This window comes from Arachis hypogaea, chromosome 6 (assembly GCF_003086295.3).
Source record: "Arachis hypogaea cultivar Tifrunner chromosome 6, arahy.Tifrunner.gnm2.J5K5, whole genome shotgun sequence".
Taxonomy (NCBI): domain Eukaryota; kingdom Viridiplantae; phylum Streptophyta; class Magnoliopsida; order Fabales; family Fabaceae; genus Arachis; species Arachis hypogaea.
Window position 1 is genome coordinate 111,975,383 of NC_092041.1, and position 14,143 is coordinate 111,989,525.

A 14,143-nucleotide genomic window follows, 5' to 3' on the forward strand; every position below is an offset into this window, starting at 1 on the left:
GTTTTATAAGTGCAAACTTAGATAATAAGTGCAGACTTCTCTAATGTGTTATTCTCTCTACTTAATCCTAATTGATAAATCATGCATCTATTAGTAGTTTTTTATTTTATTTTTGTGTTGAGAGATAACTTGAGTCGCCAAGAATTTAACCACATCTAGCTATTTAGCTTGTGAATTCCATTATAGTTTAACAACTCAATTGATAGACAAAAGATATTTTCTTGATGCATTTTGTCCTGCTTTCTCCTTGTTTTACTATGATATTTTTTTGATGCATTTTGTCCTTCTTTCTCCTTATTTTACTAATGCTACTTTACTGGTATATAATTAGTGTCGTGAACTATAATGGGATCCTTTTAATGTAACATTATTCCTAGATAATCACTTATGAATTGATTTTTTCTCTACTAATATTCTTGATATATGATATTCTATTTCTTAAATTTGTCACCTTTTTCATATCCTTTCTTCACTGGCAGAGGTGAGTTATTGGTTAGCAGAGTTGGATTATTGGCAGAGTTGGATTATTCAAAACTGACCTGCACTATACATCAATTATAATTCACCAGTTTACTCCCCCAAAGCTCTCAGGATGGCAGGTACTAAATACACACCATTTATAGTTCGTGGTTTACATTAATTTATATCGGTAAATTTATCATCGTGTTCTATCCATAATATACTTTCCTTTAGGATTACAATTGTGCAAGATATATAATGCTTTGTTTTATATGTTAAGTATTGACAATTTGTCTAAAATAAAGCCTATGCAGTGTAATTAGAAACCTGAAAAAACTTTGTTCAATATATTAGCTTATCCACAGGAGAAACAATGAGAAAGTCTAACATCTTTTCCCTATACTATGAATAATCCATTAAAATACTACTATCTAATCTCAGTAAAATACACGTCTTCCACTTGATTGAGCATCTGTTCTGATTGAAATTCCCTGTCCTTCTTTAATGACCACCTTTTATTCATTTATGCAACAAAGCTATTTGTTTGTACATTGCACGAAAACTCGTACACTCCTTCTTATCGTTTCAGAATATAATAACACCAGGTAATTAGTCCCTGTTATTGTAAGGTTCATTACATGATAGACTGTGTCTATTATTAATAATAGTAGTTCTTGTCACAATTAAGCATCTGATGATAATATAGGTGAGATATTTGAATTCTTTTACCATGTTTATGTTTTCTTTTTCTTTTTCTTGTGTTGTGCTTTTATGTCAGGCAGTTGTTCTCTATTTTTCTGATTTAGGGTTTCTGATTTGCTAGTTCAGTAATAATATTTGGTTTTGTGTTTTGTTTGATTTTGCTGAAATAATAGTGTTTGTGTGTGACTGGCTTGTGCATGAGTTGTAGCATTCTCATTTAGAGCCTGAACCCACCTCCTCCTCCTCCTCCTCTTTATTGTTTTTGGGCATTTTCTGGCTTTTCCAATATCAATGGGTAATCCAATTAGAAGTCACTTGAATTCAGAACAAATGGAAGTGCTGGGATAGCGAGTACATCTGGTATAACGGTAAGGTGGTGGGGCTTTTATTAAATGTTTTCCCTTTCATGCCATTGAGTGCTGCTGCAATTCCTTTGTCAAATTGTTTAAAGTAACACTTCTTGCATGTTATGTAGTGTTTAGTAAGAAATGGAAATCACAATAACTTATGTTCATTGGCGTTTTATCTCGATCTAATTGTAACACATGTTTAGGAATTTATGTCATTATCTTTTAGTTACTGCTGCAAAGAACCTTGGTTTTTTCTTTTATAGACTTTTAGTGATTTCAAGTGTAAGGAATATGCCTTTTTTTTTTAATTAAAAAAAATATATATTATTGTTCATCATTTCGTATCACCTAGATTGTTTTTGTAAAAGTTTTGACTACAGGGCTTCATCAATTTTATTATTCAACACTCTAATTTTTGACATAGATATTGATCATGGTTTTGGGGATACAAGAGTATATCTATTTTACCACTTGTTAACTGCTATCTTTCCCTTTTTTTTTCTCTGGATTTTCTTCTTAATGAACAAAATAACAAAAGAGTAGCAACATAAAACTTAGTAGTTTCCAACCACAGAGTATTTTTCCCTGGAATCAGTTCAATTCACTGTCATGTATGATTCACTCTTGGATTCCAGGTCACTGGCTATTTTATTTTATTTTTTATATTTTTCTTCGAGATTTTGAAAATTGTATGCATATAGATGCATTTAATGGGTAGTGCTAGATATCATGGTTGTTTCATGCAAGTGCTCTCAATTTCTCACTAATTTGCCCCTCAATGTTGAAATCTTTTCAACACTTTAGTTTGTTTGCTGTCTTTGAACTCCAATTTTTTTCATCAACTATCTAAGATTCTGAGTACCTTTTAACACTCATATTCAAATTTTTCCAGGTCTTATTTTTCTATCCTCCATAAAAAAGTGGCCTCTTAAATGCATGGATCTTCTCTCTTTTTGCTTCCCTGGAATATTGGAGGTTAGGTTTCAGTATTTTTGGCTTCAATTATGGTCCATTGAGTGAACCCCTTCCATGAGTGAGTTGAATGAAATTGTGCTATGCAAATACTTACATTAGTTTTAGTTTTAGAACAACTTTTAGCTTTTAGTTGGATGTTTATCTAAGTGGTTAAACATTGATAACAAGTGCTCTGCTGTATATTGCAGGAATGCATCAAACAAAGGGATCTATTATTTGTGTTCAGGTTACAGGTATGTGAAGCTATCTTATTTTAACAAAGGCCGCCTTTTCCAACCATGTTTTAAAACTATATGTAGCAATTTATTCTACTATATTACTCTTATGAATTATAAATATTATTTTTATATGCACAATTAAAAATAAACAAAAGAATTTTGTGAACAAAAAGAAAAAGCAAAAATAAAGAGATTAAGACTGACAGTCAATAAAATCCAGTTTGGTAAATCTTTTGAGAGTACTTCACCTTGTGTTTGATAGTAAAAAGGATATGAGATTGTAATTTTAGCCTTGAAAGGCTGTTGGTGCTTTTGAAATTAATTATAAAAATACTTTCCCAAACTAGCATGTGTTTTTGAAAGTTAAAAAGTCTAACCTAATCTTATATCTTAATGAATTTATAACATTATACATTAATGAATATTTGTATCTATTTTAATTTCGTGTATATAATAATTTATTAGTTAATAATACCAACGACGGTTCTGCTATCCAACAGCAGCAACAGATTCAGTCTCCCTTTCTTTTCCCTGCACTCTGCTTCCCTTTTTTTTCCCTTCCTTCTTCCTTGATTCCCCCCGCTCTGTTCTCCCTTTCTTTCCCGTGTCCGTGTGTTGTGTTGTGTTGTTTTCTTTTTTTTTAAGGGAATGGCTGTTAGGCTAAAAAGGGTTAGGGTTTTCCATTTGAAAATTAGGATTTATTTTTGAGAAAAATATGAAATTAAGTATTTTCGGATAAATTAAAATTTAGTCATTTTAATTAAATTAGGATATAAAGTATTAATTAGTGTTCTAATTTAATTCTTTAAAATTATTTTAAAAATATTATTTGATTATTAATTTATTAATTAATTTTTAATAAAGTATTTTAATTTAAAATTAGAGATAATATAATAAATTTTTTTGTTTATAAAAATTAAAGTATTAAATTTCAAAATCTCAATTATTTAAACCAAATCATATAAATTTTTTATTATTTTATATTTGCTAAACTTTTATAATTTAAATATAAAAAATAAGTTGAAAATTATAAAATCAGATAAAATCTTAAATTATTTTAAACTCAATTAATCGAAATTTGCTATAATTATTTTTAATAAAATAATTTTTGAGTTTAAAGTACTTAATGAATGAATAAATCAAATTAGTTCTTAATAATTATTTTTAATAAAATAATTTCTGGGTCTTACAATATTTAGGTCTTTCTGTAATATTAAATAAAAATTGTTTTTTATTTTTACTAAATTATAAGGGTGATTTAGTAAAAGTATTGATTGATATGTATTTAAAAAAAAATTTAATTACTGACGTGAAAAATATAATTTATGTATGGTGTTTTAATTTGTCCATATTTTTATTGTATCGATACATAAAAATTTATCATCATACCAAAGTAAACACCATTAAAATATATAAATAATTAATAACAACCATATTTTTTTACGAGGATTAAAAGTGTTTGATGAATGGCTAATATTTTTCTTCAATTTTAATGATGCATAATAATTAAAAGCAATTATATATAAGAAAATTTATTAAATTACTCTTTTATCTTAGGCCTTAGTCCATGACAACAATAAAAAAAGTCTCGTGACTCATAATTCAGCCCAATAAAATACATGAATTTAGTTCTAATTTTAGTATTTATTATTTTATCTTATCTTTATATTATCTTCTTATCTTATCTTTATTTTTATCTTTGGTAAACAATGCTCTATATATATTTAGTTTTACCTTCACAATTCAATCAATCAACAATAAATAAAAATTTCTTCCTCTTCTCTTTTTTTTTTTTTCCTTTTTCTATTCTTTCACAATTTTATCAAAATTTATTTACGACAGAAGGAGAAAAGGTTCAAAATCTCATTTTAATTATTTTGATCTTATCAATCAACTTACATTCTCTCTTAAGACATCGATTATATTAATCAAGCCATTGGATACATGTATCTAACATAGTTGAACAATGGGCAAGTATAATTTTCTTCTTTTCTTATACGCCTATTTTATCATGAAATCCTTAGTAAGTAGTGCTGATGATGCTGATAGGAATCTTCACATTGTATACATGGGATCACTCCCAAAGCATAATTATTCTCCAACATCTCACCATCTTAGTATGCTGCAACAAATTACTAATGATAACGATGCAACAAATCACATGGTTAGAAGTTATTATAAGAGCTTTAATGGTTTTGCTGCAATGATCACTAACCAAGAAAGAGAGAAGCTGAAAAAGATGGAAGGAGTGGTTTCTGTTTTTCCAAGCAAATCACTCAAACCACAAACTACAAGGTCTTGGGACTTCATGGGATTCAAAGAATCGATACAGAGAAACAAAACCGCTGAGAGTGATGTTATAATCGGAGTTATAGACACCGGAATCTGGCCGGAGTCAGAGAGCTTCAACGATCATGGTTTCGGTCCAATTCCCAAAAAGTGGAAAGGCGCATGCAAAGGTGGTAAAAACTTCAGATGCAACAATAAAATAATCGGTGCAAGATACTATCTAAAAGATCAACCTTCCGCAAGAGACATTATTGGGCATGGAACTCACACAGCATCAGTTGCAGCAGGGAATAAAGTTGTGGGAGCAAGCTTCAATGGAATCGCCGAAGGAGTTGCAAGAGGAGGTGTCCCATCAGCAAGAATTGCTGCTTATAATGTGTGTAATGAAGAACAAGGGTGCAGACCTGATGCCATATTGGCTGCTTTTGATGATGCCATTGCCGATGGTGTGGATCTTATCACAATTTCAATTGGGCAACCTGCGCAAATGACCTTTGATAAAGACACCATAGCAATTGGATCGTTTCATGCAATGAAAAAAGGAATCCTCACTATAAACTCTACAGGTAACGATGGTCCTAACAATGCAACATCTAGTGTATCACCTTGGTTGTTCACTGTTGCAGCTACCACTATGGATCGTAGAAACATTGATAACGTTTTGCTTGGCAATGGATTAATGCCTTCGGGGAAGTCAATAAATGGGTCTGCATCAAATAGTGCTGAAATACTGAGTAGTGCAGGCTTCATAAACAATAGTGCTCCAATTGTTGCTGAATTCTCTTCTGTAGGACCCAATATGCAAATCAGAGAAATCATGAAGCCAGATGTTAGTGCTCCTGGTGTAGAAATTTTGGCTGCTTACTCACCTCTTGCACCACCTTCTCCTGATAAAAGAGATGAAAGATCTGTGAAATACAACATACTCTCTGGAACCTCAATGGCATGCCCCCATGTTGCTGGTGCAGCTGCATATGTTAAGACTTTTCATCCTGATTGGTCTCCGGCAGCTATAAAGTCTTCTCTTATGACCACTGCAAAACCAATGAATGGAAGTGAACTCGCAGAATTCTCCTATGGATCAGGGTTTTTGGACCCAGTTAGAGCCATAAATCCTGGTCTAGTTTTTGATGCTTCCAAAAAGGACTATGTGAATTTGCTTTGCAGAATTGGGTATGATACAATGGAAGTTCGAAAAATCTCAGGAGACAAAAGTGTTTGCCCTTCATCATCGTCTCATCATCATCTACCAATGGCAAAAGATTTTAATTATCCTGCAATTGCGGCTGAGATTGAACCAAATAAACCATTTAGGATTAATTTCACAAGAACAGTTACAAATGTTGGATTCGCTAACTCTACCTATAAGGCTTACATCCAACAACATTCTGGCATCAACATCACTGTTGTGCCTAACATACTCGAGTTTAAATCTCTCAAGGAGAAACAATCTTTTGTTGTTCATGTTGTTGGAGGGAAATTTAGTGACAACAGTGTAGTTTCATCGTCACTGTTGTGGAGCGATGGAACACATAGTGTAAGGAGTCCAATTGTTTTACGTGTTATAAAAGGAAAATGCTACTTGTACAACAAGATTTAGTCTTTGGTCAGTCTTGTTATTGTTTCTTTATTTTACTCTTTCTCTATAACACGGTTTTCTTCTATTTTATTAATGATTTTTGGTGTTCATGTTAGTAACACAATTTCATTAAAAAGGGTCTTGTTCCATGTACAAAAATAATAGCCAATACTAGTCAAGTAATTGCTAATTGGTAGTCAGTGATGAACAAATTTCTTTCCAACCAAATTTCCCTTTCCGTTTTTTTTTTCTCACTCTTGCCTTATGTTCTGCATTTAACTTTTTTTGTTTAATTTTATTTCCCTCTGTCGCCCACTTACCAGTTACTACCATGTCTTTTCCCCTTGCCTTTTCTGCGTTTTTTATTTTTATAATTCTATTTCTCTTTAAAAAAGATATTCATGTTCAGAATGACTATGTTAGTTTTAAAAAGAGTTGAATGCTGGCCAACGTACCTACTGAGGAGTTAATCATTGTTTAAGATAATTTGTGGGAGAGATGCAAGACTCTGTTTACCCCAGCTGCAGTTAAGGGATATCCATTATACATATATTGACAACTCACATTTCTATTTATATTATCTTAAAAGGTGGATATCTTCTTAACAATACAGGGCTTCTTGGTATTGTTTGCTTATGCCACTCTTGCCACATGTCAGTTCTTAAGTTTTGTGAGGTAGGTAAATACTTTTACCGCATATGCTACACTATTTTGTTGAAAATTAGCCTCGCCAATTGGCCTCCTTGAAGAGTTAACTTAGTTTCCTATCACGCAAATTTTATACTTAATTTGTTCATTTGATCCAATTTTGCAGCATGCAGGGTTATATGGCATCAACCCAGGGGATGCTGTTCATATGGAAAATGGTGAGACCATTGCACAATGGACCTATTAAAGTTTGGGGTAAGGTGATGTTATACAATTTAATGGTTGATGAGGCATTATGCAGAGTTTTTATATGGCCTGCTCTATCTTTTGCTTATTAATGTTGGATAAGTTTTCGGTTCTCAGTAAAACAGTCCTTTCTTTGCTGGTTTTGATTTTTCAGTTTTGAATATTTTGCACATATTCATGACTGAAAATGAGTAAATAAAGTTTTACGTTTTTATTTCCCCCTTTTTTCGTCGTTCCCCCTTCCTTCCTTTTTGAATTTCGTTTTACTATGATGCAAAAGAACTAATTGTATATCCCTTATTTACAACAGTCGCTTCAGTAGCCTTCTGATTTGATGCATCTTTTTTACTGCTATTTCCTTTCACTTTGCATATCTCTCTTCTCTCTTTCATTTTGCTTTATTTTTTTTTTTTTTTTTACAAAAGTGAATGCTGTATTTGTTCCATAAAATTTTATTCACTAGCTTGAAGCATATATCTTTTTTACCTTACATCCTGAACTTAATATCATGTATAATAAACTTGGTGAGCATTAACATCTATCTTACTTTTGCCTTCCTCTTTGGCCATGCTTTTGAGAACCATTCTATATTGTTCTGTTTGGCTAGAAGACAGTTGAGCTTATCGCCTGCTTGGTTTTTCTGTGGCTTGAAAACCTGACTACTAAAGGAAAAAAAAAAGTGATTTTTATGAGTTCTATTTTTTATATAAATGAAATAGGTAAAAGCTGACTTTTCTCCAGAGATACTCTTTATCAGCTTCTAAAGATGAAGAATCTGAATTTTTTATTTTTTTTTGTTTTCTGTTTTTGGGGGATATTCTGACAATTCATCTTAAAATTATTTGTCCTTGCACTGCAGTTTTTGACTTTGGTTACTCTTACTGAGAATATCTGCCATGTACATTGTCTTGGAGGAGGGTAGCAACCACAAACAACCAACCTAACTTAGGACATTCCAAATATTCTCATCTTACAAGCCTACTATTAACTATGAAGTTATTATTATTAGTTCATTCATCAGGTACATGTTACCTTTGACAGTGACATTTATTTATGAGGTCTAGCTAGCTTATAGGGAGAGAAAAATGTTATTGAGTTGTGTATTTGCTCTTACGATATATTGTATAATCTTCTTTGGCATCCTACCTTTACTATTGGCCTTGAGAGTTGTATTTCTTATTTGCATGTATTTGAACTTCGAAGCAGAACTTTGGATGGTGATACTTTTATGGTGATACTCCTTTTCTGCGTTTTTTTTTCTATAATTCTATTTCTCTTTAAAAAAGATATTCATGTTCAGAATGACTAAGTTTTAAAAAAATTTCTATTATTTTAGAAAATAACTCTTTAAAAACTTAAAATGTAACTACAAAAATACTTGTTCATTTAACATTTTTTATAATTTTATATGCTATAGCATTGTTGATTACTGTGTCAAGTCTCAAATAAGTATAATTTTGAAGGAGAGAAAAAAAATTCAATCCAAAATAAGTGTCCGGCTATTTTTTTTTGTTATGCTTTTGAAGAACGTATTATGTATAGATATGGATGATGAGTGTGTTTTTAAATAATATGAAAATAATTTTTTTTTAATTTAAAAATACAAATTGGAGACAATTTTTCAAAAGTATAAAAACCTGAGGCTTCGATTTATGGAATGACAAATTTAAATTTGATGGGTTGAAAGTTGGAACCTCCGATTTGAGGTTTTTTTTTTTCTTTATTTTTAAGGTTGGAAAATTGGAGGGTTAGTTTTGAGGTTTTAAAGACCCTCCGATTTGTGGCCTCCTTAGATCATATGGTCTAATTTGTTTCTAACCGTTTTTCAAATTTCACACCCCAAGATAACACACAATGAGCCAATAACTACGTATAAGTATAACACTAACGTTTCCTCAATATGTAAATTTAAAAGTGGAAAAAGAGAGTATATAATAAGTTAGTAACAAAAGAATACAGGATGAAAATACATACTTTTTGCTATATGACAATCATATAATGTTACAAAATGGCAATTTGACAACCAAAATAATCAGCAAACCTCAGCTGACCAACACACTGAACAATCATTTTATTGGTTTTTTCCTTTTTCCAACTGAAAAATTCAAGTCACCTCACTACCTTGCCAATAAATGAAATCATATACTGCTATTACAACCGAAAAGAATGACAACCTTACACTATAATACCCTAATAAAAGATTTAAAAAATATACATATAACAATGCTTTCTAGAATGACATCCCAACTTCATTCAAAATTGACATGGAAATGAAAAAATAATCCAATCTCAGCAACCATCAATGAGCTATTCAAAGCAGCATGGAGGGGGAGAAAATAAAAAAAAAATGAAAAAAATCCCTGCAATCAAAGAGATACAATGTCATCATTGACATTATATAAATACAACTTAACTGAAAGGATTAGAAGAAAATAAAATATTGAATTATATGCACTATCATGCAATCCAACAGCAGTAACAAAGTTTTATTCTACTAGGCAAGGTCAGTTATATCATGGAATCTGACAATGACCAAAAATCAAATCATCATGAAGAATTATGTCATTTCAGAAGCCAATCCTATTTTGCACATAACTATGAGATGCAATCCCTGGTTTCTGCTTTACTCTTTCTGTTTGTGATTGATATTCTCTTATAATTTTCAATATATAGACAACAATTACAAGGCCATGAAATCCCTCAAAATGTTTTCAGTTGGAGAAATAATACTATTTTTCCCCATAAGAAGCTTTTCAGTTAGTTGCGGAATACTTCCTAACATCTTACCAAAGCCTATTTCTCACACAATCTCCACATAAAAACAATTCAGATTTGAAATATGATGATCCTTCTCCCATAAATAATACTAAGCATGTCTTAGCTGACCTAACCTAACTGGAGTCTTGTCAATAACTCATATTGCTTCTTCAAAGAAATCTCAAGTAGTACTAAAGACAGCAGCATCAAATTATAATACAAGGAAACATGAACCTAAGCATTTGTCAACTAATCACAATTATCCAGTCAGTAATAGTTATTCTAAGGTCAATCACATGCACCCCATGTTTCCATACATGCGTCTCCAAAGCTTCGTTACTATCATTTCCACCACAAGAATACTTGTAAAAACAGCTCTCAAGTTATGAATGGGAAAATTATCATTTCAACTTTGCAAGACAAACAACAGAAAGGAATAAAGGATCATTCATGTCGGAAGAGTCGAGACAAAAAACACTTAATTTTCCTAGCAAAAGTAAAATGCAAATCTAGCATTTAATTACTAATGAAATCAGAAGCATCATGCAAAGAAACTGGAGTATAAGCACAGTCTACTTACCTGTCTTAGAGGAGGAGGAAGCCTTCAAAAATATGTAATAGACAAAACAGAAGCATTATATATGCTTCTAAAGAACAACAAACTCTAAGTAAGAACACTCAAAATTGCTCCAAGATGTCATGTAGTTTTGGAACACGCCGACGAAACAACGGTTCAAGTCGAAATGATGGAACATCAAATTGCCACCCATCATACATCTCATTCCATGCTTGCACTATCTCGTCAATTTTGAACCCTGTGATTATTAAAATTTAAAAATGTGTTCTTAGTGCCCTGAAATAATTGAGACTCAAAATGGATGTGAGATGTAAACATGATGAATCATATTTTTCAATTACATACCTCCAAGTGCTGTTGTATTAGAACTGTGATTCTTTATCATGACACCAATGTCGGTCGAAGAAGCTCCAGCTAGTTCAAACTTTTCAACAGCAACCTCCAAGCATTCCTCCCATGTGGGTAGGCCTAGCTTATATTCCACAACAGAGCGCTCATACAACAACGTTCCCCATAAAAGATATACCTGTAACCTCATCTTTGAAGCCTGCTCTTCGGCTTCCTCCGGAGAAACATCCCGGAAAAGATTATGCAAATCCATTTTCTCTAACTGTTCTTTATATTTGTCGAATTTGGATAATCCATTCAAACGCTGCTCCTCAATCTCTTCCCACATCAACATGCCTTTCTCCATGCTATCCTCTGCCTTGTTATAGTACTGCAAAACCTCTTCAGAAGCACCAATGTCCAGGTCCTTATTGGTTGCCACCGAATAACACCAATGAAGCTTTGCTTGCTCAAACTGCTGATACCCGAGTGCAAGAAGTCCTTCATAGAAGTCGGGTTTGATTCTCACGGCCTCTTCGTATCTCGTTTCTGCTTTTGTGTACTCATTTTGAGCCCAGTCATATGCAGACTTGATACTCTCCAAAGACTCTCTTGATCCATCCTCTGCAGAGGATACACGCTTCCTCGCCCTAGACATGTGAACATTCCCCCAATTAAACAATGCCAAAGCTGCCATTTCTTGAAATTTATCTGCTGCAATTTCAAACAGTTCTTGAGCATCATCATCCGATGCAGTATCCTCCATTGCTTCGGAATATAGCTTCATTCCAACCTCGTGAATATCTAGATATGCATCAGAGTCAAACCCAACATGGTTCTTGAACAGCCTTGCAAACTGGACAAGCCAGTCCTCCACAGTAATCACCCGGTTTGCTACCGGTTCGGCTCTTTGCCTAGCTACATTCTCTATATCCTCACCTGATTTGCTAACATAAGTTGGCACCCCACTCACCATGGTTTTATCATCATAAGATGGTTCCTGTGAAGGATCCACTTCTGTAATATAAAGTCGAATTGATCCCAGCACATTACCGGAACTTTCAGCTAGCCTTAAATCAGCAACATTGGTTATTGTAACAAAATCACCTTCTCGATCCTTATACTTCACAAGAACACCCTTCAATTGTGGAAACCGATCCTTTATTGTATCCCTTATCATCCTCAAACTACAATTCACCGGCAGCTGCGCCCATCTTATATCCTCTCCAAATATGAACTTCACTGTCCTTGTAACCGGCTTTTCTCGCCGCTTAACAGGTCTTGCTTCCAAATTGTCTTTCTCGATTGTGTTCTTGACCACTTCCTTATCCTTATCCTTAACATGACTCTTCACATTCTCCTGCACATGATCCTTTTGCACCACCTCCTTGTGCACAACCTCCTTATCCTCCTCCATCTTCTCGTCACTTTTCTGGTGATGACCTTTCTTCTTCTTTAGCTTCTCCCTCACCACTTTTCGCAACCGGGCACCTGGAGGCTCTGCAATTGTAGCCAAAGCAATCTCAGTCTCATCTATAGTGATACCCTTTTCTTCCATTGTAATTCTCAGACTATCCTGGATCTCCAATGCTGTAAGGTTATTAGGCTCCCAATTCAAAACAATCCTAACATCCCTCATCGCCAAATCCAACCGATTCAAGGCCGCATAGCACTTTGCCCTCTTCAACAGAGCCCTGCTATATCTAGGCGAGACTTCTAACGCCATATTGCATTCGTTGATGGCATGAGGGTACTCCCCTAGTCCCATTTGCATGTAACAGACGGCCATACTTGTGTGAAGGTGTGCAGCATCAATGTGATTCTTCGGTAGGAGCTTCAAAGCCTTCTCAAACTTCAACATGGCAGCTTCATGATCCTTCTTCTGATATAGCCTGTTGCCTTCTTCCTTGAGCTCTTGTGCCATGTTGATGAACATGGCAGTGTCATCATCAAGGGCCTTTGAGGCGCTACGGTCCATAGTCTTGGTAGTAGCAGGAACCTTAGCATCTTTTGCCTTGGGACTTTCATGATCTTTCTTTTTCCCTGTTGGCTTCCCCATAATTGGTCACTCAAAAACCAGTAAAAAATTTCCAATATTGGTCCCTACAAATCAATCCAATTTCCAATAAAAGTTGTGAATTGTTATTGCAATCAAAGAACACAACAAAGCAACATAAGTGAAACAAACTAAAAAAATATATATATAACTTCAAAGCAATACGAGAACTTGGATAGAAATTCTTATTTCCTGATGCTTAATCGTATGACAATTGATTCAGAAAAAGGGTAAAAATTAAGAAAGGATTAGGGATAGGAATATACAATTACGTGTGATATTGAATTGAATTGGATTGGATTCCAACAAGATGATGATTGGTGGTGATATTGATTTTTGTGGCTCTTTCTGTCTTTCTTGTTTTCTTCTTTCCCCCTATGGCCAAGGGATTGTGTTGTGTTTCCCTCAGGTCAACGTTGAAAGAAGGAGGATGAAGGAGAAGAAGAATTTATTATGGGGTGACCTAAAATTAAAGTAATTATTTGTTCTAATTGAGAGTGATTGGAAAAGAAACAGAGAAGGTAAAAGAGGAAGGAAAAAAAAAGAACAAAAAAAGGTTGGAGTGTTGTGTGTGGGGTTGACAAAGACAGGGTTCAAATATGGAGGCTAAAAAATAGGGGGATTTAGGATTTACTGTGTAATCTGGCCCCAACATCTGGGTGGGAAGCATATTCGGGGAGAAAAGGTTCCTTTTACTTCTCTATCCTTCCATTGCTCTTCATTTGGAACACTCAAACACGTGGTGCATCTTTCTATATTTGTGTCAGGGTACAAAGTACAAACAATCTACACAGGATGTGAGGGTAATCATATAATACCTTTTACAGTATTATATTTAAACTAATTAATAATTAAACCATTTCTGATAATTTTGACAAAAACTTTTTTAATGATTCTTCTAAAAATAAAATATTTCATACTGTCCTTAATTAGAATTATTATTATTATACAACTTTATAC

General features: G+C 33.3%; 2 protein-coding genes across 9 annotated transcripts; one reads left to right on the forward strand and one right to left on the reverse strand.

The window, feature by feature from the left end:
- The first annotated feature begins 767 nt into the window (after nt 1–767).
- On the forward strand, nt 768–8,718 carry LOC112755745 (subtilisin-like protease SBT4.8). Of its 7 annotated transcripts, none has more exons than XM_029294086.2 (7): nt 789–1,064; nt 1,370–1,529; nt 2,404–2,544; nt 2,675–2,719; nt 4,754–7,247; nt 7,387–7,475; nt 8,326–8,718. In XM_029294086.2, the coding sequence occupies exon 5, from the start codon at nt 4,773–4,775 to the stop codon at nt 6,591–6,593; it is 1,821 nt and encodes a 606-aa protein (XP_029149919.1). In that variant the 5' UTR covers nt 789–1,064; nt 1,370–1,529; nt 2,404–2,544; nt 2,675–2,719; nt 4,754–4,772; the 3' UTR covers nt 6,594–7,247; nt 7,387–7,475; nt 8,326–8,718. The 7 variants fall into 7 exon arrangements, with proteins under 7 accessions (XP_072053796.1, XP_029149915.1, XP_029149919.1 ...); XM_029294084.2 differs by having other exon boundaries at nt 791–1,064; nt 2,404–2,486; XM_072197693.1 differs by having other exon boundaries at nt 835–1,064; nt 1,335–1,529; nt 2,404–2,486.
- A 702-nt stretch (nt 8,719–9,420) lies between these two features.
- Nucleotides 9,421–13,966, reverse strand: LOC112755747 (protein PHOX1). Of its 2 annotated transcripts, none has more exons than XM_072197697.1 (4): nt 13,450–13,966; nt 11,146–13,230; nt 10,804–11,038; nt 9,421–9,826 (listed from the first exon to the last, which is right to left on the reverse strand). In XM_072197697.1, the coding sequence occupies exons 2-3, from the start codon at nt 13,184–13,186 to the stop codon at nt 10,902–10,904; spliced, it is 2,178 nt and encodes a 725-aa protein (XP_072053798.1). In that variant the 5' UTR covers nt 13,187–13,230; nt 13,450–13,966; the 3' UTR covers nt 9,421–9,826; nt 10,804–10,901. The 2 variants fall into 2 exon arrangements, with proteins under 2 accessions (XP_072053798.1, XP_072053799.1); XM_072197698.1 differs by having other exon boundaries at nt 13,456–13,765.
- Nucleotides 13,967–14,143: the final 177 nt, after the last annotated feature.

What these genes read in the sequence shown, in the direction of transcription:
- LOC112755745 (XM_029294082.2), top strand. Translation starts at nt 964, where the DNA reads ATGACCACCTTTTATTCATTTATGCAACAAAGCTATTTGTTTGTACAT. An exon ending in TCAGAATATAATAACACCAG is followed by an intron (nt 1,065 to 2,674) that starts GTAATTAGTCCC and finishes TGTATATTGCAG; the next exon opens with GAATGCATCAAACAAAGGGA. An exon ending in TATTTGTGTTCAGGTTACAG is followed by an intron (nt 2,720 to 4,753) that starts GTATGTGAAGCT and finishes TGATGCTGATAG; the next exon opens with GAATCTTCACATTGTATACA.
- LOC112755747 (XM_072197697.1), bottom strand. Translation starts at nt 13,186, where the DNA reads ATGGGGAAGCCAACAGGGAAAAAGAAAGATCATGAAAGTCCCAAGGCA. An exon ending in TAATACAACAGCACTTGGAG is followed by an intron (nt 11,039 to 11,145) that starts GTATGTAATTGA and finishes TAATAATCACAG; the next exon opens with GGTTCAAAATTGACGAGATA.